This window comes from Balaenoptera acutorostrata, chromosome 5 (genome assembly GCF_949987535.1).
Source record: "Balaenoptera acutorostrata chromosome 5, mBalAcu1.1, whole genome shotgun sequence".
Lineage (NCBI taxonomy): Eukaryota > Metazoa > Chordata > Mammalia > Artiodactyla > Balaenopteridae > Balaenoptera > Balaenoptera acutorostrata.
The window spans coordinates 53,671,410-53,696,728 of NC_080068.1; the positions used below are offsets into that span (position 1 = coordinate 53,671,410).

The 25,319-nt window shown below is 36.1% G+C and overlaps 1 protein-coding gene across 3 annotated transcripts in view; it reads left to right on the top strand.

Moving 5' to 3' along the window:
- The window catches only part of ADAMTS3 (ADAM metallopeptidase with thrombospondin type 1 motif 3), a 290,935-nt gene that overhangs the window by 126,097 nt on the left and 139,519 nt on the right, over positions 1 to 25,319 (top strand). For all 3 annotated transcript variants that reach the window (XM_057547499.1, XM_007193580.2, XM_057547500.1), the window contains exon 4: positions 13,841 to 13,997. In XM_057547499.1, coding sequence (XP_057403482.1) covers positions 13,841 to 13,997 — 157 coding nt within the window. The remainder of the gene's footprint in view (positions 1 to 13,840; positions 13,998 to 25,319) is intronic.

The following is a 25,319-nucleotide window of genomic DNA, read 5'->3' on the forward strand; positions in this document are numbered from 1 at the left end:
GCTATATGACTTAGTCAAATATTGCTTTCATTCACTACATGCTTCTTCTACCTTAACTCTAATTCCATTCTTTGTTTTCCATTGTTATGTAACAAACCACCCAAACTTGGGTGTAAAACAACAGCTATTTTATTATGTTCTTGGATTTTTGTGTGGCAGGAATTCAGAGAGGACAAGTATGAATGATCTGCCTTTGCTGCAGAATGTCTGGATCCTCATCTGGGAATGCTCAAAAGAATGGGAGTGATTTGAATGGCTGAGTGCTGGGACTATATTGAGATTTCTTCATTCACATGTCTGGTGACTAGGCTGAGTGATTCAAAGGCTTGGATTGTTACTAGGGTGCTGACGCATGGCCTCTTCATGTGGCTTGGGTCACTCACACTGTGGCAGCTGGATCCAAGAGGAAGCATCTAGAAAGAGAGTGCTCCATGAGACTGAGGCAGAAGTTTCAAGATTTCTTCCAAACTAGGCTCAGAAACCATGCAATGACACCTCCACCACATTTTTTTCATTACAAGTGAATCACAAAAGCTGGCCTGGGTTCAAGGTGGTGGTGGGACAATTAATCTCTTCCTCTTGATGGGAGAGTGGCAAAGTCATACTGAGGAAAGCAGTGTGGAATGAGAGACTGTGTTATAGGCCACCTTTAGGAAATAAAATCTACCACAATTGACCTGTATCTAATTCATGGGATTTCCTCTGTTTAACTCAATGCGGTTGAAATGCCCAGAGGCCTTGTTACTCAAAGTGTCGTCCAAGGGCCAGAAGCATCCACATCACCTGGGAGATTTTTTGAAATATAGAATCTCAGACCACGGAGTCAGAATCTGTATTGACAAGATCTCCAGGTGATTCATTTTGAGAAACACTGGCCTTCGAGACATTGAACATGACGCCGGCTTGCCAATATCCACCTGATGGCAGAAAAATAGCAAGTGCTGAAAGAATAGTTGAATTGATCTAGATTGAATTCCTATTTGCAAGCAGAATTTCTGCACTTTAAATTGTACCTGTCATTACTAATTTTAATTCTATTAATGTTCATTGTGATCTGGCTTATCTTTTTAGGAACAGTAAATATATCTTCAATATGTATCCTTAAAATGTAGTATAATGCACACTCCTAGCTATAATAATTATTAATCACTAATCTCATTGACTCAAGAGGTTTTGGAATGTATATGTATTTTGGTATGTATTACAATGTTATAATGCTATTCTGAATAATTTCTAAGATCAAAACATTAGGTTCTTTTGGATTTTATATTCCCCTTAAACTATTTTTTAATTGTTGGAATTTATAAAGCTTTTTCTTTCCTGTGAAAGCTGACTGTTAGTAGATATCTATTTTCTACTAAATGAAAGAATATGATTTTTATTTTTCTTATAACTGTTAAGACAGCCTGACTCACTCTGAAAACTCTTAAAAAACCTGAGAAATGTATACATATTTTATTATATCTTTAGTGGATGACTATTATTTAGAGTTCGATTCATAGATTCCATTTACTCATGTTTTATTTAAATAGTCATCTTCTGAAAATTTGTTTTAGCATAAGGGAGTAAATATACCGAAATTCATTTTGATTGGCACATTATTTTCTAAGCAGTTTTTCTCAAACTGTAATTTCCAGACTACCACTATTTGCAGCATTTAAAAAGAAGTGCTTGTTAAAACTGCAGATTTCTGATCTCCATTCCGGTCCTTTTGAATCATACTCTCTGGAGTTGAAACATGGAAAAATCTCTGAGGTTGGGACCTAATTTCTTTGTCACACTAAAGTTTGAGACCTACTTTATATTAATCTTAAAATCATATTTCAAGTTATTTATCATGGGACTAAGCGGGCCTTGGGATATTGGCAGGCAATAGCTTTTCAAATACATCTTTCCTGGGAGCTCTACTATTGGACGATAATTTAATTGGAAGTCATTTTAGTGATTAATCTAGTAAAACTCTTGTAATTTTTTAGATTATGAAACTGAGCACCAAAGAACTTAAATGACTTTTCAAAAGTCATAGTAGTTAGTAGCAAAGCTCTGATCAGAACCCACATCTTGTGTGAATCGAGCAAGATTCCTCCTTTGTGCTCTGTAAGCTAGGGTCACCTTATCCTTAAGCCTGGCAGTTAGGTATGTTAATGACAAGATCATAAAGGAAGTCCCGTACATTTAATCAGAAAGGATCTACCGGTTTTCTGAACTGTTCGTGTTAATAAAATGAAGGTTCACAGTCTTTGATCCTATTAGTCATCTAATTTAAGTTTTTTCTTAGTGATTTTTTTTGTATGTCCCTATAAACCTCATCCTGACTTGGGGAAATTACTAGATAAAATGGCTTTACATGAAAAGCTCAATATGAAAAACCAAATCAGAGACATTAGGGATGAATTATTCTCTTTATGAAAAAGAACAAAAGTTTTCTTTAAATGAATAAAGTATTTATATGCCATAAATTCCACAAATGTCAAACGCTTATGAAAATCATTTTACTAGAGATTTTTAAGACTTTCTGAAAATTAGGGTAGGGGAAGCCTCTCTCTCCATCCATCTTCAGATTCAGTCCCCTTCACACCCTCTTCCTCTTCTTCACTTTTATATCCCATGCTTTCCCTCTGTGATTGTACTGATACAAGCACAGTAGCTATGGGTAAGCCACAGTACACATGATTTCTTTTTGGGTTGTTCAATCATTAAACTGACTTTTAAATTGCAAAAAGTCCTTAAGAGTGTTGCATAATTTCAGTTTTTCAAATTTCCGCTTCCCTCTACAGAAGAAAATATCAACTGTATTTTCTGTACCTTAACATTTTGGGACATTTTACCTTTGTAAATGTTTAGCAACAAATTTATCATGACTGTTGATGCACATTTGTATAAGGCACATATTATACTGGAGGTGGAGAAGGGCCTGGAGTGGATTTTTACTGTATAGTGAAAGGCACAAGGACTCCTCAGAAGTTCCTGTTCTGTCTCTCTGCCTCTCACTCATCTACATTCTCTCATTTTGCTGAATTTGGATCCTAAAGCTTGGTTGGACTAACTTCTCTTCTTTCACTTTTTTTCATTAAAAAAATTTTTTTTGCTGTTTTGTTCTTCTCTTATTGGCTGCTTTGATTCAGTTTTGTTGTTATTTGTTGATATTGTTGTTTATTTGGTTTGCTTTATGTTTTACAAAGCAATGAGAGGAAATAAATAACAGAAGACATGCTGTTTTGGTTCACATAAGTCCTCTGCCAAGATTACTGAGGTTATATCTTGGGTGTGAGTATTTATTAATGTAGATGGAATCCCTAGCTACATAAAATCAACATCCAAATTAGAAATAATTTAATATTTATATTTTATATTGTACACCATAAATCATTAATAAATTAGCGTTATGAACTGCAAGATTTAGAGTTATGAACTGTTACACTTTGCTAAAAATGATAAAAATAATTTACCCTCAACTTTTTTAGGACAACTCAGATATTTGTGAAATATTGAATAATGCTAAGTAAACACTGTTAATACATTTAATCCTATAATTTACACATTTTCAGAAAAATATACTTTCTTGTTTCAAATTAAACCATAATGTCTTAGTTTTAGCTTGCAGTATATAGTCTTGTACTTTAACTCAACAAGTACCTACCTCCTTCAATGTGATAAAGATATGGGCCAGTTTATATGCATTCACACAGTAAAATATTGAAAACAGAAGGGAAAACAAGGGCAGGAAAACTGATGTCCAAGAAAAGTTCAATATCCACGGTTTCATGACACAAGATTGTCTTAAAGATAGAATACAAATTTGACTTTGAGTTTTCTCACAGATATTGGTTAATTACATAATATGAAGTGCTTATAAAATAAAATTGAACCAGTTTTTCAGAAGAAGAAGAAAAACTGTTCCTATTACTAAAATCTGAGAGATTTTTCCCCCTGGATTCTCACATAGCAAACAGAGTATGATATTGAGAGAGGTCTTCAACAACGAACATACTGTTATAAAGATAATGAGCTTCCTAGGACTCTTTTGTGTAATCTCCTTCATCATAGGGTGATGTTTTAGTGCTTTACATAGTTGAATGAAAACAGTCTTATTAGGGGCCCAAATAACAGCGGCCTGGCTGGATGGAGGCAGGGCTGGTAATGGAGAGGAGAAAAAATAAAGCAATGAGACTGGATATATAGAAAATTCTTTCACCTTCAGGAAACCTTCCTAGAATTTTATTTCTTGCAACCTAGATTTTCATAAGAGTCAGTCAGCCGAGGGTTGGAGTTTATGCTGTATAACTAAGGAACTGAAATGGTGATGTCTAGTGTTCACTGGTTAAGGTTAGACCCATTTGCTTTAGCGATTAATTGAATCAAGATTAACGGAGTCAAGATTAGTTGAGTCAAATGGCATATCTTTTTTTTTTTTATCAGTCTTATTTTTTATTTTTTTATTTTTATTTTTTTAAACATCTTTATTGAAGTATAATTGCTTCACAATGGTGTGTTAGTTTCTGCTTTATAACAAAGTGACAGGGTGAGAGAGTGTCATGGGCATATCTTTTTTTTTTTTTTTTTTTTTTTTAAATTTAGGACTCCAACTATAACACCTGCCTTGTGGAGGGGCTTTCACTCCTTTCAAGGAAAAGATTCTGCAAATATATATGTAGTGTCATCAGTTCATCAGCAGAGGATTATGTTGAATGCTGCTGAGATTCAGAAGTCATCCAGAGGGATCATTGTTGAATGAAATGCCAGTCAAACCCCAAGATAAATATTGAATTTGATCACATTTATAGTTTAGTTCAGCTGACATCTTACTCAACATCTCTTACTTTCCAGACACTAGCACAGTTGACATAAATAATTATAATATAATATTGACAGTGATAAGTACCATAGAAATATGGATAAAATGCTGGGAGTCCAAAAAGGCTAAAAATTACTTTTGGCTTTGGAATAAGGGAAGGCTTTGTGGAAACTGGTAACATGGCTTGGGGGATTTTTTAGCTATTTCTTAATCTTCGTAAACTTTATCCAAGTGCATCCCAAATAATAAGCTTCTTTATGTAAATTAATAGTCCTTTGGTTAAAAAATACGGCTGTGTCACTTCTCCTCATTCTGTTTTCCATCCTTTCTCAACTATGTTGCCTTCTCTAATGCCTTCTCTGTAGAAATTTGGGGGATGTCATTGAAATACTCCCTGAAATTCAGGAAAGATGTGGAAATCATATTCATATTCAATATAATAACATCTGTCCATTCTAATGATAAACTGGAACTAGGCAATGTGCTTTACTGACATAGTGATAGAATAAATGTTGGAGGAAGTAACACAGTGAAATGGTGATTCTCAAAATGTGTTTTTATGGACCTTAGTGAGCTAAGATGGAGTTGTTGTACCACTACAGTATATGATAGTCTTTCTTGAATATTAATCTACATTTATTCTCTCTCACATGCATACACAACATTAATATAAAATTTTCTCAGTGTTCCTCTAGACATTTAAAACTAAACTAAGTTCAATTAAATTAGTTTAATTAAAACTTAAACTAGACATTTAAAACTTATTACTACTTTTCTATGTTACGACCTAGTATAAGATTGTAACCAATTTAACACAAAATAATGGATATTCAGTTAGCTTCAGCTTCAATTATGTATCACATTATTTGATACATATTTCCTGGCATTCTAAAAAAAAGCTACCTTGCTCTCCTCTCCTTCCTTAATAGATTTGAGAATAATTGCAGTAAAACAACATTTAGGTGTCACAACTAAAAATACAATGTTTCCATAGCATAAGATTTTTAGAATATCTGGCCCAGAATTTTCAAAAAACCTTAGTAAATCTTTTGAAACTTTTAAAAATGTCTTTTATATTGATTTTCATTTTAAACCAAATTGAACACAATTTAGTCTTTTCTTAGTGACTGCTGTTTATTGTTGTCGACATATAAAGACTAGAGTTTCACATTTGTGGTAGGGCTTTATGGTTTACAAAGGGTGTTCATGGACATTATCTCATCTGAAACTCCTTGGACCCCACACCCATTACTCTTGTTTGCCATTTGCATTCTGATGAGGATTAGGAAACCATCTAACCTGGTTTAGTAGAATTGGATGTCAAATATGGCTGTAAGGACCTCTCCTAGTGAGTAAGGAGGGTGGCCTTTTTTTGATAGCTGTTTCCATGCTCAGAAGCTATTTGGCTTAATTCTGGATTCTTGGCAGTGTTTGAGCTGAATGATGTAGCTGGAAGAGTTGACCAGATGAGAGGGAAATTATGCAGCTGGCTTTTTAGCAAAGATCACAGTTTTATAAATATCCCCTATAAATTGATGTCAAAGAGATTGTGTGAAGATTTAATTAAAATATAATAAAATATGTTTAATATAATGTGCTTAATGCTGTACTAAACAGAGTAAATATTTTAAAAATTAATCTGCTTTAAATTTTGGAAAATAGTTTGAGAAATACCATAAATATTTCCTATATTGTTACATGATATCACAGAATGGTAAATGTGGAGGACTTTGTGTCATAAAGGGAAATTTATGAAATATTGTCTTGGTACCATACATCAATTAAATACCATTAGAGATAGATAAGAAATGACTGCATCTGTTTAAACAGAATCCTTTATGACCATATATAATCTCGTGTGTGACATTTCTAAATATTTCTGTTATAATTTAAAAGTTGTAAATTTCTGGCAGCATTGTAAATAATACCAATGCTTAGAATGTCATAGTCTGAGACTTTTTTATTGTACACGTACTGGGTTTTATTCTTTTAAGTCACTCCACTGTATCTTGTGATATAAAATTGTGAGGACCTGAGAGCAGGAGTGTGAGTTATTTAATATTAGGGTATGACAATGCATGGTCTTTGAGCTTCCAAAAATGTTTGTTGAATGCATGACTACCTAAATGAATATCTTAGTGGATAAAAGAGCCTTTACTGCTTAACTATTAGTATTGATGATTTTTGCATGGGTCAGTCTTGTCTGAAAGCACAAGTACCTTTTTTTTTCCTTTAATTGAAGTATAGCTGATTTACAATATTATGTTAGTCTCAGGTGTACAGCAAAGTGATTCTGTTATATATTTATTTTTAAATTATATTTCATAATAGGTTATTACAAGATATTGAATATAATTCCCTGTGCTATACAGTAAATCCTTGTTGCTTATCTATTTTCATATAGTAGTTTGTTTCTGTTTGTATCCATACTTCTAATTTGCCCCTCATTTCCTCCTTCTCCCCTTTGGTAACCATAAGTCTATTTTCTATGTCTATGAGTCAGTTTCTGTTTTGTATATAGATTCATTTGTCTTATTTTTTATATTCCGCGTATAAGTGATATCATACAGCATTTGTCTTTCCCTGTCTGACTTATTTCACTAAACGTAGTATTCTCTAGGTCCATCCACATTGCTGCAAATGCCAGTGTTTCATTCCTTTTTGTGACTGAGTAATATTCCATCATATATATATATATATATATATATATATACACACACACACACACACACACACACACATATATACATACCTACACAGCCCATCCTTTTAAGCCAGTCATCTGTTGATGGGCATTTAGTTTGTAAAATAAACACGAGAGTACTTTTTAAATAGTCACTCCATTTTGGGTAGCTACAGAGGGAGAAACATCAATATGGTGGGGTGGGAAGAGCAGTGGAAGAATCTACCTATAATGTCTCTGAATAGTCTAGGATCTGAAATATATTGATGTGTGGCTTTCTCACCTGCTCTTTCCATAATTCACTGTAATATCTCTTCAGTCCCCACTGTACTCTAATTAGGTACTTTTGTTTGTCTAGTTTTCTTCTCACGGTCTTCATTCTTTGTGTCATCTTCACTGCAGTTACTTTTACTTTGATGAAACTCTCTCCTATTTTGATGCCTATAACACTCTACTCTGTTTTCCTCCCATATGTCTTGCCATTCTTTTTCAGTTTCCTTCTAAGATGTTTTATTTCAACTTGGCCATTTCTTACATTAATTTCCTCTCCTGTCCTCCCTCAAATATTAGGCACCTGCTTTGAGCCAGGCACTGTTCCGGGCCCTGGGATACAGTAGTGAATTTGACAAAGTCTGTGCTTGATAAAGTTTATGTTCCAAAAGGGTGACAGACAATCATGTAGGTAATGCCTTGAAAAGAAAAAGTCTAGGATAGAGAGGGGAGGGAAAGCTAATTTATGTAGGTGGGGATAGTGCCGGTGAGGCTGGGGACCATGTGGCTAGAGCAGAAACAGCCAGGTGTAAAGCATTAGGAGAAGCCAGAAAAATAAGCAGTGTCAGGCCATGTAGGGCCTGGTAGGCCATGGTTCCGAGTTCAGATCTTAGGAGTTTCCTATACAGTAATACTCTAAGGTTCTGTGAGCATTTCCCAAGATTTGCTATCGGCCCTCCCTCAAATCTCTTTATGAACTTTTCTTATTCATTTTTTTCCCCCAACAGTTTTAGCTATTGCCTCTGAGAATATGCATCCCATTTCCAATATATTTATGGCTATGGCAATTTTTCTGAATAACAATTCTGCGTCTCTCCACTGCATGCTGGGCATTTTCACCCCTACCCCAAGTGAACATGCTTAATAAGCTAATCTTCTTCCTGCCTTTCCAATTAGCTTTCCCTTGTAGCTTTCTGTTTCTGTGAACAAAATCATTAATTTCCTAGTCACTCAACTTCAAGATCTAGGAGTCATCTTGGATTGCATCTTCTTCTCTTCCTTTTCTTCTCATTTTGTCATTCCACAAATATTTATTGAGCATCTAGTTTGTGCCAGGCACTGTTTTAGGCACTTGGGATACAGAGTGAACAGAACAGACTGAAAATAATTCCTGACCAGCAGGATAGTGGTGGGAGATTGAGAATGAACAATGAACATGATAAATGATTAGGTTATTTAGTATGTTAGAAGCAGTGAGTGTAATGGAAAAGATGAGCAGGGTAAGAGGGCTTGGGGTGCTGGGTGGGGGAAGCAGGTGGGTGATCAGGGTGTGCTTCACTTAGTCAAGGACTAAAGGAGGTGAAAGAGTTAGGCATGTGGAATTCTGGGGGAAGGAGATTCCAGGAAAGGAAAGTGCAAGTGGAAAGTGCCTTTCCAGTGCAAAGGTCTTAACGAGGGCACGTGCCTGGGGTGTCAGGGATCAGCAAGGAGCCCACTGTGGCTAAAGTGGAACCAGCAAGGGCAAGAGTAAAGAGATGAGGCCCAGGAGGTGGTGGTGTTGAGAGTGGCCATCCTAAGAACTTTGATTATTAATCTGCGTGGAAAGGGCGCCCTTGGAAGGTTTTGAGCAGAGGAGCTTACATTTTAACAGGCGACCAAGTATTTATTTTTTCCTGTTCTCACTCTTGAATTCATTCCTTTTTCCTTTCTCTTTCCCCTTTTCTGTTCACATTGCCACTTGTGCCACCTGAACTTTGACTTTAGCCCTGTGCTTGCTTTTTTCCTAGTTCTTTCTTCCATCTGGAACTTAATCGTCAGATAAATCTTTAAACACCACTTCATTTTAGTCCATCTGATCAACCTTAGTTGTTGTTCTCCATTCTACAAATTAAAATTCAGACACGAGATGACACAAGGCCTCCACAACCTTGTTTCCCAGACTGCCCTGCACAGACTCTGCTCTGAATGAACGGGTTACCCACTGCCCTCAAGCATGTCTTGGGCTTTCGCACTTCACAAGCTTTGCTCAAGCCTGAGCTGTCTCACTTCTAATGCCTCCTCTCACATCGCCAGTACAGCAATCCTTCCACCTTTTGAAGACCACCATAAGTCTCTAAAAATTCTTCATCCCCTCCCTTTTACCATCCATTTATGTCATTTTTCATCAAAACATGTATTGAAGACTTACTTTGTGCAGCCATTGTGCTGGTGCTGAAGGAGACAAAGGTGAATTAAGAGATACAAGTCTGCCCCAGGAGCTGACACTGCCACAGGGGAGACAGAGAATCATAAAGTTAACATTTAGATAAAACAACCTGGCATTTGTGTTAAGGGCCGTGAGAGAAAACACATTGCTCTGAGTCAGAATGAATGGCTAAGATGGATCCTAATTTAGACAGGGGTACTTAATCTACATGGGGGTGAGGAAGTCAGAAAATCATTTCTAAGGAAGCAACATTTAAGCTGAGACCTGGTGAATAAAAAATAGCCAGCTAAGGGAAGTGTGGAATGGTAGGAGAGGAGCCTTCTAAGTAGAACCAACAGCATTTCAAAAACCTGAGGCTATAAAGAGCTTGGGAATATCAAAAGAAAACCAACACTGAACAAAGGCCCCAAAGGCTGGGGCAGAGTCAGTACGGGAGAGTGGCAGTGCTTGGGGTTCCTAGACAGGGCTGGATGATGCAGGCCTTGAAAGCCATGGTGAGGAGTGTGGTTTTAGGTGCAATGAGAAACAACTGAAGTGTTTCCAGCAAAGGAGTGACATGATCTTATTTGAGGTTGAGACTGCCATCTACTCATCAAAAAACGTTTGTCTTTTCTCCCTGGGCACACAGCCAGATTCCATTTCCTGACACCCTTTGCAGTTGGCTGTGAGCCAGCCATGGGACTGTATACTACCCGTGGAAGTAAGTGGTAGTGGTGAGTACCAGGGCCAGCTCATAAAAATCTCCCATGGGTGCTTCCTCCTGCTGTTTCCCTTTCTGACTTGGCAGCTTGTATTGAAATGGCTGAGCCACCATCTGCCTCAACCCCTGCATGGCTGTGTGGAGCAGAGCCCCCTCCCAGCTGACCTAGAACTGTTCTGAGCTTTTATGTGAGCAAGAAAGGAGCACCTGATGTTTTGAGCCATTACATAGTCAGTGCATTTGTCACCACATTCTAGTTTGCCTAAAATAATAGGATAATTTGAAAAAGCAATTTTGGCTGCTATGCTATGTGAAAATGTGAGACAGTGTGAACAACAGCAGTGGCCAAAGTGAAATTCCCATGGGCACTAGGGAGATTTCAGTTGAAATAGATTTTAGATAATTTTAGATGGAGAATCAACAGCTCCTATTGACAGTTTGCTTGTGTAGCAGGCTTGTGGGAAAAGAATCTCACTTGATTTGACTTTCAACAACTGCCATCTCACTTACTTTCTAGACTTTTCATAACATACCTCACTGAATACCTTTAGGCATATATTTTATTTATTTGACTAGATTGTCCTCAACTGGAGGGTAAATGAACCATGTCTTTGAGAATTTTTAATTTTACTATGGTATCTAGTACAGTGCTTTAGATAAGGTATTTTTTTTTCATTAAACTTTGCTTAAATTGATGAATAAAAGGGTAGGTTCTCAGATTTCCTGTCCATGGAATTATTGGTGGTTATGTGACCCAGTTTTTGCCTTTCCATTGATATTGCCCCAACCTGGTTTAGACTTTCAATTGCCTTCTAAGGGGGAGGGTTAGCTGTGTTAAATTTTACCTGTGATCTAGTGGAGAAGTAACATCATGGGGCCTGAGATTTGAGTGTTTGCAATGGAAGGTATGTAGAAATGTTTTTTAATGGCATGTGGGTTAATCCTTACTGCTTTTCCCCATGACTTTCAAGTGTCCTCAGTAACCATTGCCCATTGTTCAGAGGTTGCTGGCTGCTTCAGTGACCCTGTTTCCACCCAGGGTTAGGCACTCATCTGGGAGAATCATTATGATCTATGGAAAGTCTCACAATAGGAGGCAATTTCTGTAATACAAATAAGCAATGGTGAGGTCTGTAACTAAGGATGTGGCAGTGGAAATAGAAAGATGGGAAAAGAATGTAAGAGACTTTACAGAACACTGTGACTGAATGGATCTGGGGCAAAGAAAAAGACTGCAATGAAGATGAATACTGATAAACTTCAACCTGTAAACTTAGGTATACATCAACAGACCTGTGTTTCCATGACAAAGCCAGTTAACACTGCCTCCCACTAACAGATGGCGTTAGTAATGAGGCTGGACATTTCAGCCTTAGGTGTGGTACAGTTAACTTGTTATATGCTTACTGTGTTTGTGCTTAGCTTGAATCTGTTTTATGAACATTATTAACCCATCCATGCCTGAGCAAGGCAAAAAAGTGATGTTGAAATTACTGGTAAAACGAGATTTAAGAATATGACACTAATGCTAAAGAGATTTAAATGACAATTGAAAAGCATGAGAAAGATGTTGGAAGTTGTATTGTAGAGGAGATGAATCCATTGACAGGAGGAACAACTCTGAAGGGTAAAGATCTAATCAGGCCACTTGTGAAAACACTGCATTGTGCAGTACAAGAGTAGGGGAAAAGTAATTGATCAGATGAGAAAATAACTCCAAATGTTGGAGTTGTGTCTGGAAGATCAGCATTACTACTGAATGCCCACTAGCTCAATGTTCTTTGTAATGAAGGCTAGAAGTTTGTTCAAGAGGGTAAAAACTAAACACTGTGAAAGAGCTGTAGTGATCTTTCCTTGTAAGACAAGGTGTAAATACAAAGGCTGTTTGTATGAGCACAACATCTAGGTGGACGTAGAAATGGCATATGGAGACACCATAGCTTCTAAGAATTCTCTATGAGGCTTACACAGGCAAAGGAGGGGATAGAGCGTATCTAGTGGGAGAAAACAGAATTGGAAAGGGGTGACGGATTTGACTACAACAGAAAAGCCATAGTCATAGGCATATTTGCTGAAAACGAATGCTATTTGACAAGGTTTACCTACCTTTCATGTCTGTGCTGCTTGACATGGAGGGGTTCAGCCATTAGACCAACGGGTAGAAGGGGTGGGAACCATTCCCCCCAGCCTTGCCTAGAGTCCATAAGAGCCAGTGACCTCATATTTGAAAATATAGAATAAGGGCCTCAGAAGAAAAATATGACTTAGATCTGATAAATATTTTCAAAATAATTACAATTCCACACTACCACATTATTTCTTCAACTTTGTTTTCAAATAAATGTACTGCTGTTCAAATTAATACTCCATATTAGTGTATGACCTTTACAGTAGGAATAGGAACTATAACTATTTGACTGTAATGTGGACTCGATACTTAAGGAAGAATAAATTTCAGACAAAACCATCATTTCTCTTCAGCTATAGTATTGAATAGTATAGTCCTGATGTTTTCTAAATAAACCAAAGATGAAACCGTGTCAGAAAGAAACACTAGAGAGGTGGAAGGAAGTAATTGAATGTAAGATAAACTTTTCATGCAAAAGGATGAAACCTGAGAAGGAAAAAATTATGTAAAATCATGAAATTAGATTAACATGGGACAAATATGAGCTAGTTCTTCAAATTAATAAATATTAGAAATGTGGGGTTTCCAATGAAACTTAGGCTAAGAACAGAAATAACTTGATGTAGTGAGTGCCCCATGGAACTCATTCCTCTCATACCATAGTGATATGGCAGGAAGATGTAAATGAGTTACAGAAGATGTAGATACTTGACATGCATGGACAGAAGCTGCACAATGGGTTATTATGGGAAATCAGAGATGTTTCTTGAATTTATGTGCCCATAAGACTTTTTTACAGATAAGATACTGAGTAGAATATATAAATGTACTTCTTTTAGTCTGATAAAATATATAGATGGTATGATTTCCTTATTCTTACCCTATATAAAGCTCTTATTCTACCTTGTATGAATTTTTTATTCCTACCATAGATGAATTTCTGTCTTATATGAATAACTGATATTTATCGTAGCTTAACCATTTTACATTTATAACCAAAAGTGGAAAGAAAACCCATTAGTTTTCAAAAGTTGTATTCTTGCCATTTAAAAACCTACTTGTGAGCTAAAGATGATAGATATTCCTTTTAACATTAACACGTTTTATGTTTTCTCTAGGCTGGAATGATAAAAGGTGATAATGATGAGTATTTCATTGAACCCTTGGAAAGAGGTAAGCAGATGGAGGAAGAAAAGGGAAGGATTCATGTTGTCTACAAGAGATCAGCAGTAGAACGGGCTCCCATAGATATGTCCCAAGACTTCCACTACAGAGGTAGGCATCTTTGATAATAATTAACTGTGATCCTAAGATACATTGAAATCAACTCTCCCATCAATTAAGAGAATGTGACTGTCATGTGCTCTTATATAAAATGTGGAGGTAGCAAAATAAGTTTATGTTTATAAATCATGAAATATGGCTTGCCTGTTTTTAAATGCATAAGAGGAATATATGTTACAGGTATTATTTTTTTTCAGGGCATTATTGTATCCCCCAATTTGTTATTTATGACTTCTTTTAAATTTTCACATTAAAATGGTCTTTTCTCTAGCTTGTGTTAAAATTTGAAAATATTTGTGTCTTCCAGAAGTATCTAAATTATGCATTATTAATATTACTTTAAAACTTTTAAAATGAGATATATTGACATGGCAAAGAATTATATTTTGTTTTAAGTCCAGCTGATAGATACATTTGAAAATAAGAATGCTATCTGACTTTGTCTATTTTGCAAAACTTTTTACAATATGGAAGAGACAATGAGTTGAATGATTCTGTCGAGTTTTATTTTAAGATAGGCTGAACCACTAAAGTCAAGTGAATTATGGCACATGAAGGTTTTCTATTTTGGTTTTAATGAGATCTGAAAGTAACTTTGTATTAAAGAGATGTTTTTATAAGTTGGGTATAGAAGTTCCCTTTATGGAGAAGAAAGGAACTATGGGAATCCATGTTTTTTTAACCAGATCTCAAAAAGTCTGTACAGTTGACCCTTGAACAACATTGGGGTTGGGGTGTCAATCCTCCTTGCACTGGAAAATCCGTGTATTATTTATAGTCTGCCCGCCGTATATGCGTGTCCTCAGCATCAGAGTTTCCACCTCCACAGAGTCAACCAATGCTGGATTCAGCTAACCGAGAATCAGTGGATCATGTAGTACTGTAGTATTTACTTTAGAAAAAATCCACATATAAGTGGACCAAGGCAGTTCAAACCCCTGTGGTTCAAGGGTCAACTGTATTTTCTTTTGCCAGGCCAACTTTCTGAATTGAAGGCAATGGAAATTTCCCCTGGGGAAATGTCAGGGATACAGATAATCTTCTTAATTTAGCAGCCATCTGTCTTCTAGATTAATGATGTCTTTTGAGAGTTGTTACCTAGTTATTAGTCTGATTTAAGGGAAGCCACCGGCTTCCCTTAATATGTTATATTAATTGGAATAGTACAATTTAAAGTACATTTAAAATTAACATGGTCTGACAGTGTTTTGAGAAATTTCTGGTTTGAAACAACAGGTCTGTATTAATAGATGCAGTACTATGAAATGTGTGCCTATCCCAGAGGGTCACTGTGGTGTAATAGAAAGAGGATACACTTTGCAGTTAGATAGACATGTGTGAGCAATAGCTGTACAATATCAAGTTGTTAGATTAGTAGTTAACATTTTTAAACCTCAGTTTCTTTATCTGTGAATAGAAAACAAAAATATATCATGCAAAAAAATAAATTAAAAAAAATATAGCGCAATTGTAATAAGTATTAGAACTAATATATGCAGATTGCTGAATGTAGCCCTCAGCAATAATAGTTGCCTAATCAATGTTAGCTGTTGTTATTAATTATTGATATTAATTACCTTCTGCAAAAGATTTACATGTTGAGTTTTGTTAAAGTTGAATAGTTAGACATTGCTTTCCCTCGTGTTGTGAATACATTACCATTAATTCTCATTTATAAGTATTTTCATGTTTTAAAAATGTTATTCTAAATCAGAATACTGGGTATGTCAAAGGATAGATAGTAGGATACAGTACTTTTTCTGTAGTCTTGGTTGTTATATATTAACAATATCTAATATCTCTTGAGGCAACGGTCAAACATATTTTAGAAAACCATAGCCCACATGTATGGAATAGTCTTGGAGGACTGGAAACCAGATTAGTGTCTATGACTCTTATCCTGTTTGCTCCATCTGTCACACTACAGTTTCACCAAACTGTACCCTATTGCTCCATTTCAGTCCCTGAAGATATCTGTATCTATAAATATCAGCCCATGGTACTTTCCAATAGTCTGATATTTATAGAGGAGGAGAGATTATTTTTTTTCTTGAAATCAGAAAATTGCAAGAAATATTATGTTTAATACCTATTGCATTTTTAGATGCTAGATTAGGAGAAATAAGTTAGGAGTCAAGGTATATAAGTTTAAAAGAATTGGATGTAATTAAGATATTTTGGGACATTATTTTAGGAAATTATTAAAAATATAAATTCCAGTAGCATCAGTATCAATATACTCAGATTATATGAGGAAATTTTAAGAATGCAGACTCTGAAGACTGTTTGAGTTTTTCAGTTGCAAATAGAAGATTACTTTATGGTAAAAGTAGGTCACAACCTAGAGTAATATATATTGGAAAGGTTTTCAACAGTCACGGGTCAAAGCAAAAGGGGTTCCTTTGTTAACTCTCAGTTATCTTAAAACTGGAACCAAAATAGAACCATTCAGTTCTCTTAGAATATTCTGTGATAAACCTTAGTATGAACTTAACAATTTTAATTTTCTTATTTATACAGTTCTGATTGAACTGAGTTGCTGGTGATATCAATTTACCTCCTTTTGAGAGTCTTAAAATGTAACTATATATTTTAAAAGTGTAAATATCCTCCTACCTTAAATAGAGATTCAAATTTAGAACTCGAAGTACCATACTATAAAGTTTAAATTCTTTTTTTAACTTCTTGGTTATAGGACTGAGAGCCAAGCTTTTTCATGGCCTAAATAGTTTCCAAGTGAAAATTAAGAATTTATTTTTATAATTTTTTCCATCATTCTAAAATGTAAAGTTAAACAGATTCCAGGATTAGAAAGGTATATTGATTTATAAATGAAAACTGTAGTACCATATAAAATAGTGCTTTTCTGGATCAGTATAGGATGTTATTTTAGGAGACATGAGGTCTCTCTTGAATGAGTTATAAGAAGAGGAATAAAATACATAAGACTTTGTTAGAAAGAGATGTATTTGAGGGCCATGGGCTTCATAAATTTCTCTAACAGAAAGTCAGGAGAAGTTTTAATCATAAGCAAGGCACTTCTATCAGTAGGGTCCCTGTAAGTAAATACTCTGTTGTTATAATATCTTACGGAAAAACCCAAATGAACTTTTTGGCCAACCCAATGTTTCGCTAGTTGTCACACTGATTGCCTGGCCATATTTCTTGCTTTGTCATTTTATCAACTCAGAACTGCCATTCATTTGAGGTCTGTAATTTGTTGCAAGTGTTCTAAATTAAAACAAATTATTACCTGAACTAGGTGAGTAGTAGTGAGAAGGAGAGAAGGAGCCAAATTGAGTTGAGATTGAAGTAAAACTGATGGGGTTATTCGATAGAGTAGATGGGGGGGAGAGAGAGAGAGAGATCAAGGATGACTCAGAATCCTAATCTGGAAGACTAGAGAATTCTCTATCCAGAATTCAGGTATTTCAAATGAGAAGTAGAAATAGGCTTGATGAAGGATGACAAGTGGCTATACTTCTGGATATATTACGTTCAAGAATCCATTGGAATAGTAAGTGAACTAAAAAAACTCATAGTGTATTTTCATAATCATGTCCCAGAGTCATTGCATGAGTGTCTTTATATACCTGTTGTAGTAGGGATGGGTAGAGGTTATCTTGGGAGTCAGGGGGCAGATATTGGCTCATGGATGCTTAGAATGTCTCTGCTTGCCTTCAACTCTCTCATTCCAAAATCTGTATCAGTGAGAATCAGAAAATGAACACTGCACAGGTTTGGGAGCCCATGAAAGATGTTTGCTACCTATCACTATAGGAGAGAAGACATTATGTCCTTAAAAAAACAATAAAGTAAAAATAAGACAAAAATTATGCTTCTACCATACTCAAGAGCCCTAAGTTATTCCACTTGACTAAATGCAAACCAGTATTTTGATTCCTTATCTTTAAGAATATTTATCTAGTTTTCCAATAAAAGTCACAGCTTTGAACCTGTTGAGACAATACATTATATGGTACAATTCAACAACAACAACAACAAAAACCCTCAGCCATTCCCAAATAGGGCACAGATTTTCTTTCCTTGACCCTTAAGGAATTTATATTGTTTTTGAAATGAGGAAAAATATGAATAGTGTTTAAAAGTATATTGAACTTGTAAAATCATAAATAGAGCACTCTGCTCTAGAATTACTCTTTTAAGAATAACACGTAAAACAGTTTTACATTTGGCAATATAAATAATCTCTTCCAGTGCAGAACTGGCAGGTATTCACAACACATAGCGCAGCCAGGTTCTGGCGAAGAATACCATCCTTTTCATTAACAACAAATATAAACCTGGCATGCTTATGATAAAGAAATTTGTCTACTTCATCTTAGGGGAGAGTTGAATTTACTTCTTTTTCTGATTTCTGCTTTGGGAGTATGGAGATCACATTCTTTTTTGGCATCTTTAGTTTGTACAAAATTATTTTATATTTTACTGATTTGAAATTTTATTTGGTAACGACATGGCTAATATACTATCCAAGGGTCATAAAGTTCACCTCCACTGTTTAAATCAGTCATCGGTCTAAACTCAGATAAAAAACAAAATGTACTTCTGATCATCTCTTAAGAATGTCTCCATTGTCATCAATAAGAAGTTTGCTTTAGGCAGTCTATTTTCTGGGGGGGGAGGGGGACTGTACTTGTATGACATCATTCAGCTTTTCATATTTTTTTCTTAATCCCTGGGCCCTTAGGCTTCTCCCCACAAATTACAAACTATTCATTCACCAGAAGCTTTGTGTTAAAGTAATTTTTGTAATTACTTCCTACCAGTGGGAAACAAGGAATAGTAAGCCTTTATCTCCTGGCTTCCTTTCAGGATTTTCATTTTCCTGCATGAACCCAAGTGCTTGTGTTGCTGGTGTGGTTGTCATGGCGCTGTGAAGGAGTGTCTTTGTCCCAGGTGGGAAACATGTACAAGTCAGAAATGATTTGGGAGTTGCTCCTGGTTGCCAGGGAATGAAACTATGAAACAAGAACTAGAATAATGGGAAGACTATTCCTTATTTTAGTGACAATAGGAACTTCCTAGGCACAGAGCCCTTCCTTGATATCTGTAGGCACATGAGTAGGTGTTATAGTCCTTTGTATTTGGAAGTTCTCATGACTTATACCCTAATCAAAGAGAAACATTGGTGGACATTGTAACCCACCAAAAGAAAAAAAAAAATCAAACGCGAAAAATTAATTTTAGCAGATGTTTTCTTATTAAATGAAGCAAGACACATAATATTACTAAATCATTAAGGTCTGTCAATAGCAAACATTCTTTTAGGTAGATGTTAAATGATAAATTTTTCACAGAAGCACAGATTAGTTTATAATATAATCTGAAGTTCAGCTATTTGTCAAGGCTACTCCCATTGGATTCACGCGGAAATACTAATCGTATTTATGGAATTCCTTTTCAGGTTGGTTTTGTATGTTTTATCATCTAGGTATTTATAATAATTATTGACAAAAGAAGGCAGTTGAAGATTGAATTATTATATAAAGTAATCAGGAAGCAGAGTGAAGATTAAAGGAGCTTTCAGATGTGAAACATGAAAGATAATATTCCCCTTATTAACATGTCTTCCTGGGCCTATTCTATTTCTTCATGAATAGGTACAATGAAAGGAGCATTTATACAGACCAGGATTAAAGTGTTACAAAATGTAACTCCGTATTTTTTCTAATAAGGTATTGAATATGGAAATACACAAATGGTATTGAGAATTCAGAGTTGCTGGATTACTATTTAGTTATTGATGTGGCATTAATGGAGAAAGAGAATTGTAAGGTTTCAGATATAGTGTCTGTGTGATTGGAGTGAAATTGAAAGCAGTTAATTTATCTTAGGGTATGAAGCTAATTCAGGTAACATAGGCCAAATATTGATTTTTAAATTAAATGATTGCCTCTCAGAAGTAACTATATCAATTATTGACTTATGAAAGAGCAGTCCATACCAAGAAAAATCTTTGTTAGTATTTAAAATGTATTTGCTCTTTCTGAATATAAAATATATCCTATTATCAAAATATGCTTTTTTTTGGGGGGGGGGCTGCGTTGGGTTGTTGCGCGCAGGCTTTCTCTAGTTGCGGTGAGCGGGGGTGACTCTTCCTTGTGGTGCGTGGCTTTCTCATTGCGGTGGCTTCTCTTGTTGTGGAGCACGGGCTCTAGGCGTGTGGGCTTCGGTAGTTGTAGCACGTGGGCTCAGTAGTTGTGGCTCACGGGCTCTAGAGCGCAGGCTCGGTAGTTGTGGTGCACGGGCTTAGTTGCTCCCCGGCCATGTGGGATCTTCCTGGACCAGGGCTCGAACCCACATTCCCTGAACTGGCAAGTGGATTCTTTACCACTGAGCCACCAGGGAAGCCCTCAAAATATACTTTTAATGTTTGGTTTTATTCATTTCAACTGCATTTGCTTATGAGGGATAGACCCTATTTTTAGTAAAATATTAAGTATGTTTTGACTCTGCACATGCCAGGTCTTCCTGTTTAGACCCATTTTAAAGCCTGTACTTATTTTCTTTACAGGTACAATTTATAAACTTTCACATTAGTAAATGGGTAGTAAGCATTTGTGTAAGGATTATTTGTGTAAGAATATTTCTGAAGGTTAAGTAATCTTTTGCTTCATCATTTCTGTTTCTGACTAATATGAGTGATATTTTCAAAGAAGATAATATTCTATAAAGTAGATTTTATTTATATTTGTCATTGTTTTCTTTTTCCTGCTAAATCATGAATCATTAACTTCAAATATAAAATTTATTTATGAGGATCAATGCTATTTGCTTCTGATCATCTTCATTTGGTATTCTGCAAACAGTTTTTATTTATGTGTGCAGGGACCCTTGCATCCCTGCAGAGGATTCAGGTGTGTTATTCTCAATCCTCTCTTTCTTTATAGGATCTTTTTATCCCTGTGGGGAATCTTTCAGGTAGATGACACAGAGAAATGGGACAATGGGAAGAAATAAGTGTAGCACAGAAATAATATTTTTATTTGAAAATTGCTTGAGATTAGATTATGGGGACTATGAATTAAAATGTGAGGGCTACACTCAGACCAAAATAAATGCTCCTTTAATGCATGATTCTGCCAGGGGAGCTGAATACTTGGTTTTGTTCTTTCTAGACACCAGAAATTTTATTCCAGTTTTCAGCTGTGATTCATCTGGTCTAAATATGTAAATTTAAAAATCCTTAATGGAAGTTCTTGAACTTGGGACTTTGTATATGATGGAAAGATTTATTTTAGGAATGATTGGAGCCATTTCCCTAAGTTTAATATATAATACATATACTATAAGGTTTACTGCAGATATGTAGTTATATACAGCATATTCTTAGATCACTTTACAGTACCTTACTAAATATCTGGAAAAAAGTCTTTGACAAGAGGCATTGATTCAAATTGTTTTTCCATTTTTTTGTTTTCTGCTCATTGTTCACAACTATTTTAACCACTTATATGCCGTTACACATTAACTTGTTGTTTGATTCTGTGCTGGGATCTTTGTTCATTATTTCAGAGCTCTGATTAGTAATGCCAAGCATCCTAAGATTTTGTGTATATACTTGTCCAAAGGACAGTTTTTAAGTATTTTTTAGGCAATACCTGAGTATAAGCCAATGCTCAAGGCTTATTTCTCTTCAGTGTGCTTTATAGATTTCTGTGTGCTCTTTAAATGTTAAGAATAAAGTCTGCGTGGTACTAAAACGTTTTGCATTCTAAATTCAGTCCTCTGTTTCAGCACATTGGCAGGTTTTGTTTTCACATTTTCCGTTTTATCAGGACTTACCCCACGTACTAAGGGGATAAGAGCAATGTCTAAGCCCCTTTTGGTGAGACAAATGAGTGATAAAAGCAGATTCTTTTTATGTCCTGTGCTCCGTACTAATAAAATGTCACTGAACAGCCTTTTAGTAACAAGAAATTAAAATATTAGAACAGCTTTTAAGTTTCTACATTCCCAGTTTCGGATGACATTTGTAGATAAAGTCAATATAGCAATTTGATGCAAATAAACGTTGTCCTTCGTCCTTCTGTGATGCTGGGCTTGACTTTCAAGTCTAGTGGGAAGTCCTAAGGAAATCACTGCTAGGTGTAGTAGATGCACTTCCCTATTTATGTTTAAAAGAGATACAATTAATTTAATCAGGTTAGATATGTTGTTTTTTTCTCTTCAACATCCTTCTGTCATCTGTGATGACCCAACATTTGAAAAGTCAGTGGAAGCATTTGTTGTTATAGGGTTGTTATAGGGTTGCTATCATCTGAGTTCCACTGGGCATCTTAAAGACACTGTCACTCACTAGTTCTCTTCTTCTTAAATTTATGGAAGACGTATTCTAACATCCTGTTACCTCAGGCTTCTACAAATTATTAATGAACATTTATGGTATACATTGGGATTATTTTTATAGAGTTGAGGTCTATAAGCTTTGATGTTGGACAAAATCACTATTACATTAACCACCCAGATTTTTATCCTTAAGTAAAATCCCAACCTTTTTGGACTTTTCATCTTTCCTAGTTATATGGCCCCGGTTATAATGAGACTCAGACTTCAACTCACAGTATCCACAAGCATGTCACTCGTCTCCGTTTCTTCCTTTTATGACCTTATGACAACTTTGATAAAGCAACTCAAATAATCTGAGTTATTCAAGTTTTGTATCCTGAATACAAATTAAGGAAATGGGAAGCCAAGAATTTACTTTCAGTAGTAGGAATTATGAAACTGGACCTTCCTTTTATTAATAGAAATGGTGACTTTGTAGCACATGTTAATTCTTTACAAATATTCACAGAAAAAAAAAAAAAACCAGAAGAAAAAAAAAGCCCAGATATCCTAAATGTGAAACGCATCACATTTTGATTTTGTACAGAGGTTTTGTATGTTAACCGGTATGTGGGCTTCTTTGGCTGGCTGAGTGGGCCTCACTGGGCTGGTAGTCCTTGTTGGCCTGGCTGCTAGCTCCGCTGGCATCACTGCTGGGCCTTCTCAGCTTGGCTCCAGTCTGCTCTCATGAGTGCAGCAGACCACCCTGAGTTCTGGCTAGGGCTCCTATTTCCCCAGCCCACGTGATCTGCCTGCAGCTTCTGTTGTGGGACGTCATTGATGCTGGTTCAGCAACCCTCTTAGACAGGCTCCCCAGGAAGCTCAGATACTGCTGTTCTTACAGCACCGGAACCAAGGGGACTCATGGCTTCCTTGGCTGCAACTGGATCGATGTGCTAGCAAATGCAGTGTTCTCCTTCCAGAGTCCCCAGAATAGAGCAGGAAAACAGGCTTTGGCCCTTGGAGGTCCTCAGAGATCTGTATGTTTTAGCACCATGTCCCTTCTCTTGAGACTCTGCCTCGAAGGGGAACTGGGAAGAAATCCGAAATCACTGTCTCCTCATCCCAAAAGCAGTCCAAGATCAAAAGGGCCAAGCCTGCCTTTTTCTTCCTCTAATTAAATGATTTTTCCTCACTCCTCCAGCCTCATGATTAAGACTGACAATGGGGCTTCCCTGGTGGCGCAGTGGTTGAGAGTCTGCCTGCCAATGCGGGGGGCACGGGTTCGAGCCCTGGTCTGGGAAGATCCCACGTGCCGCGGAGCGGCTGGGCCCGTGAGCCACGACTGCTGAGCTTGCGCGTCTGGAGCCTGTGCTCCGCAACAGGAGGGGCTGCGATGGTGAGAGGCCCGCGCACCGCGATGAAGAGTGGCCCCCGCTTGCCACAACTAGAGGAAGCCCTCGCACAGAAATGAAGACCCAACACAGACAAAAATAAATAAATAAATTAATTAATTAAAAAAAAAAAAGAAAAAGACTGACAATGGTCAGGACTTTTTCTCATAGGAGGAAAACACAAATAAAGAACAAATAAAAAACCTCTGTATTCTGGTCTCCAGGCCTAGCGTTGATATGTTATGTGAGAGCTATGAGGATCTAGAAAATCCTTTCTCTTTTAGCCTACAGATCTCTGTTATTTTGAAAAATCTTATTTGAACTCCAGAAGTTGAACATTGAGTTTCTTTATATTCTTGATGCAACAATCCTAGTGTCCAACAGCCTCTTTCCTTTCCCTTCCCAACCTCCCAGCTAGAGTCTGGGGATAGTTAGCAAGTCATTTATGCACAAAGGCCGAGAAGATAATTATATTTTCCAAATATCATCCCTATTTCACAAATCAACCTATTTCTGGGATTCACATTGTTGTAGTTCCATATTGCTGTAGTTGCAGAAACCATATATATCAAGGGGTGTTCAAAGGGCTCTTGTTAGAATCGTATCCCTTCTTATTGTATACATGTAATTTGGGGTGAAGAATGATAAGATGTCAAGTGCAAAATAGCAAAAAAACAGGGTTAAAATGGAATTAATGTCAGAAAAAATAAATTTTATCTTTATAACTTAAGTATACCTTACCTCATGATTTGTAATCTAAAACAAATCACAGATATGGTTTTGACATCCTGAGTCTCTAGAAGAACCTGGGAATTTTCAGTTTTCCAATGTCTATATATCTAAATTTGGAGTCTTAATCCTACTTGACTGTTATTTTCTTTTTCCAATTAATATCTGCAAATATGGAATTTTATCCCAAATTTTACAGTATTTTACTTGTGATTAAAAGAAGAAATCAAATTTATTCTCTTTGCGAATATAGAATCTTGATATTTTATTTATGATATGGTTAAAACAAGAAGTGATTTTTATGCAAATCAGAGAATAGTAGTATTAATATAGTCCTCAGGAGCCCATTTACTTACTTTTGCAGATTTTTCTAACTTTTGGTCCAGAGATAGAATAATGGTATTGAAAGTGAAAGAGGTACCATGTCCAATCCTCCTTCGGTACAAATAGGGAGGTCATCTGTTTTAGTCTTCTTCAATTCTTGGCAATAACAAAGGAAAAATTAATAAGACCAGTCATGAAGGCAGTCCCTTACCTTAGGTCCCCAGTTCCAGTAACTAAAGCTTAAAAAGAACAACTTAAATGCGATAGACATTAGAAAAACTAATGGGAATGGGAAACTAGGTGCTCAGTGTTTAATCTATTGAGAATACCCCTTATATTTCTAGGTATGGAGACAAAATATAAGTGATTATTTCAGAAAACATATTTTGATTGATATAAGAACATATTGCATTAAGATAGGATCACACACATTCTCTGTTCCACCCCCTTTGCATACATACTCTAACCCCACCTTAATGGCCATTCCTGTGAAAGGTATTTCAAAGCCAAAGGAATACAGTCCAACTGTGTTAAATTTCTTAGAGTAAAGTTAGCCAAGGATATCCTGTAAAAA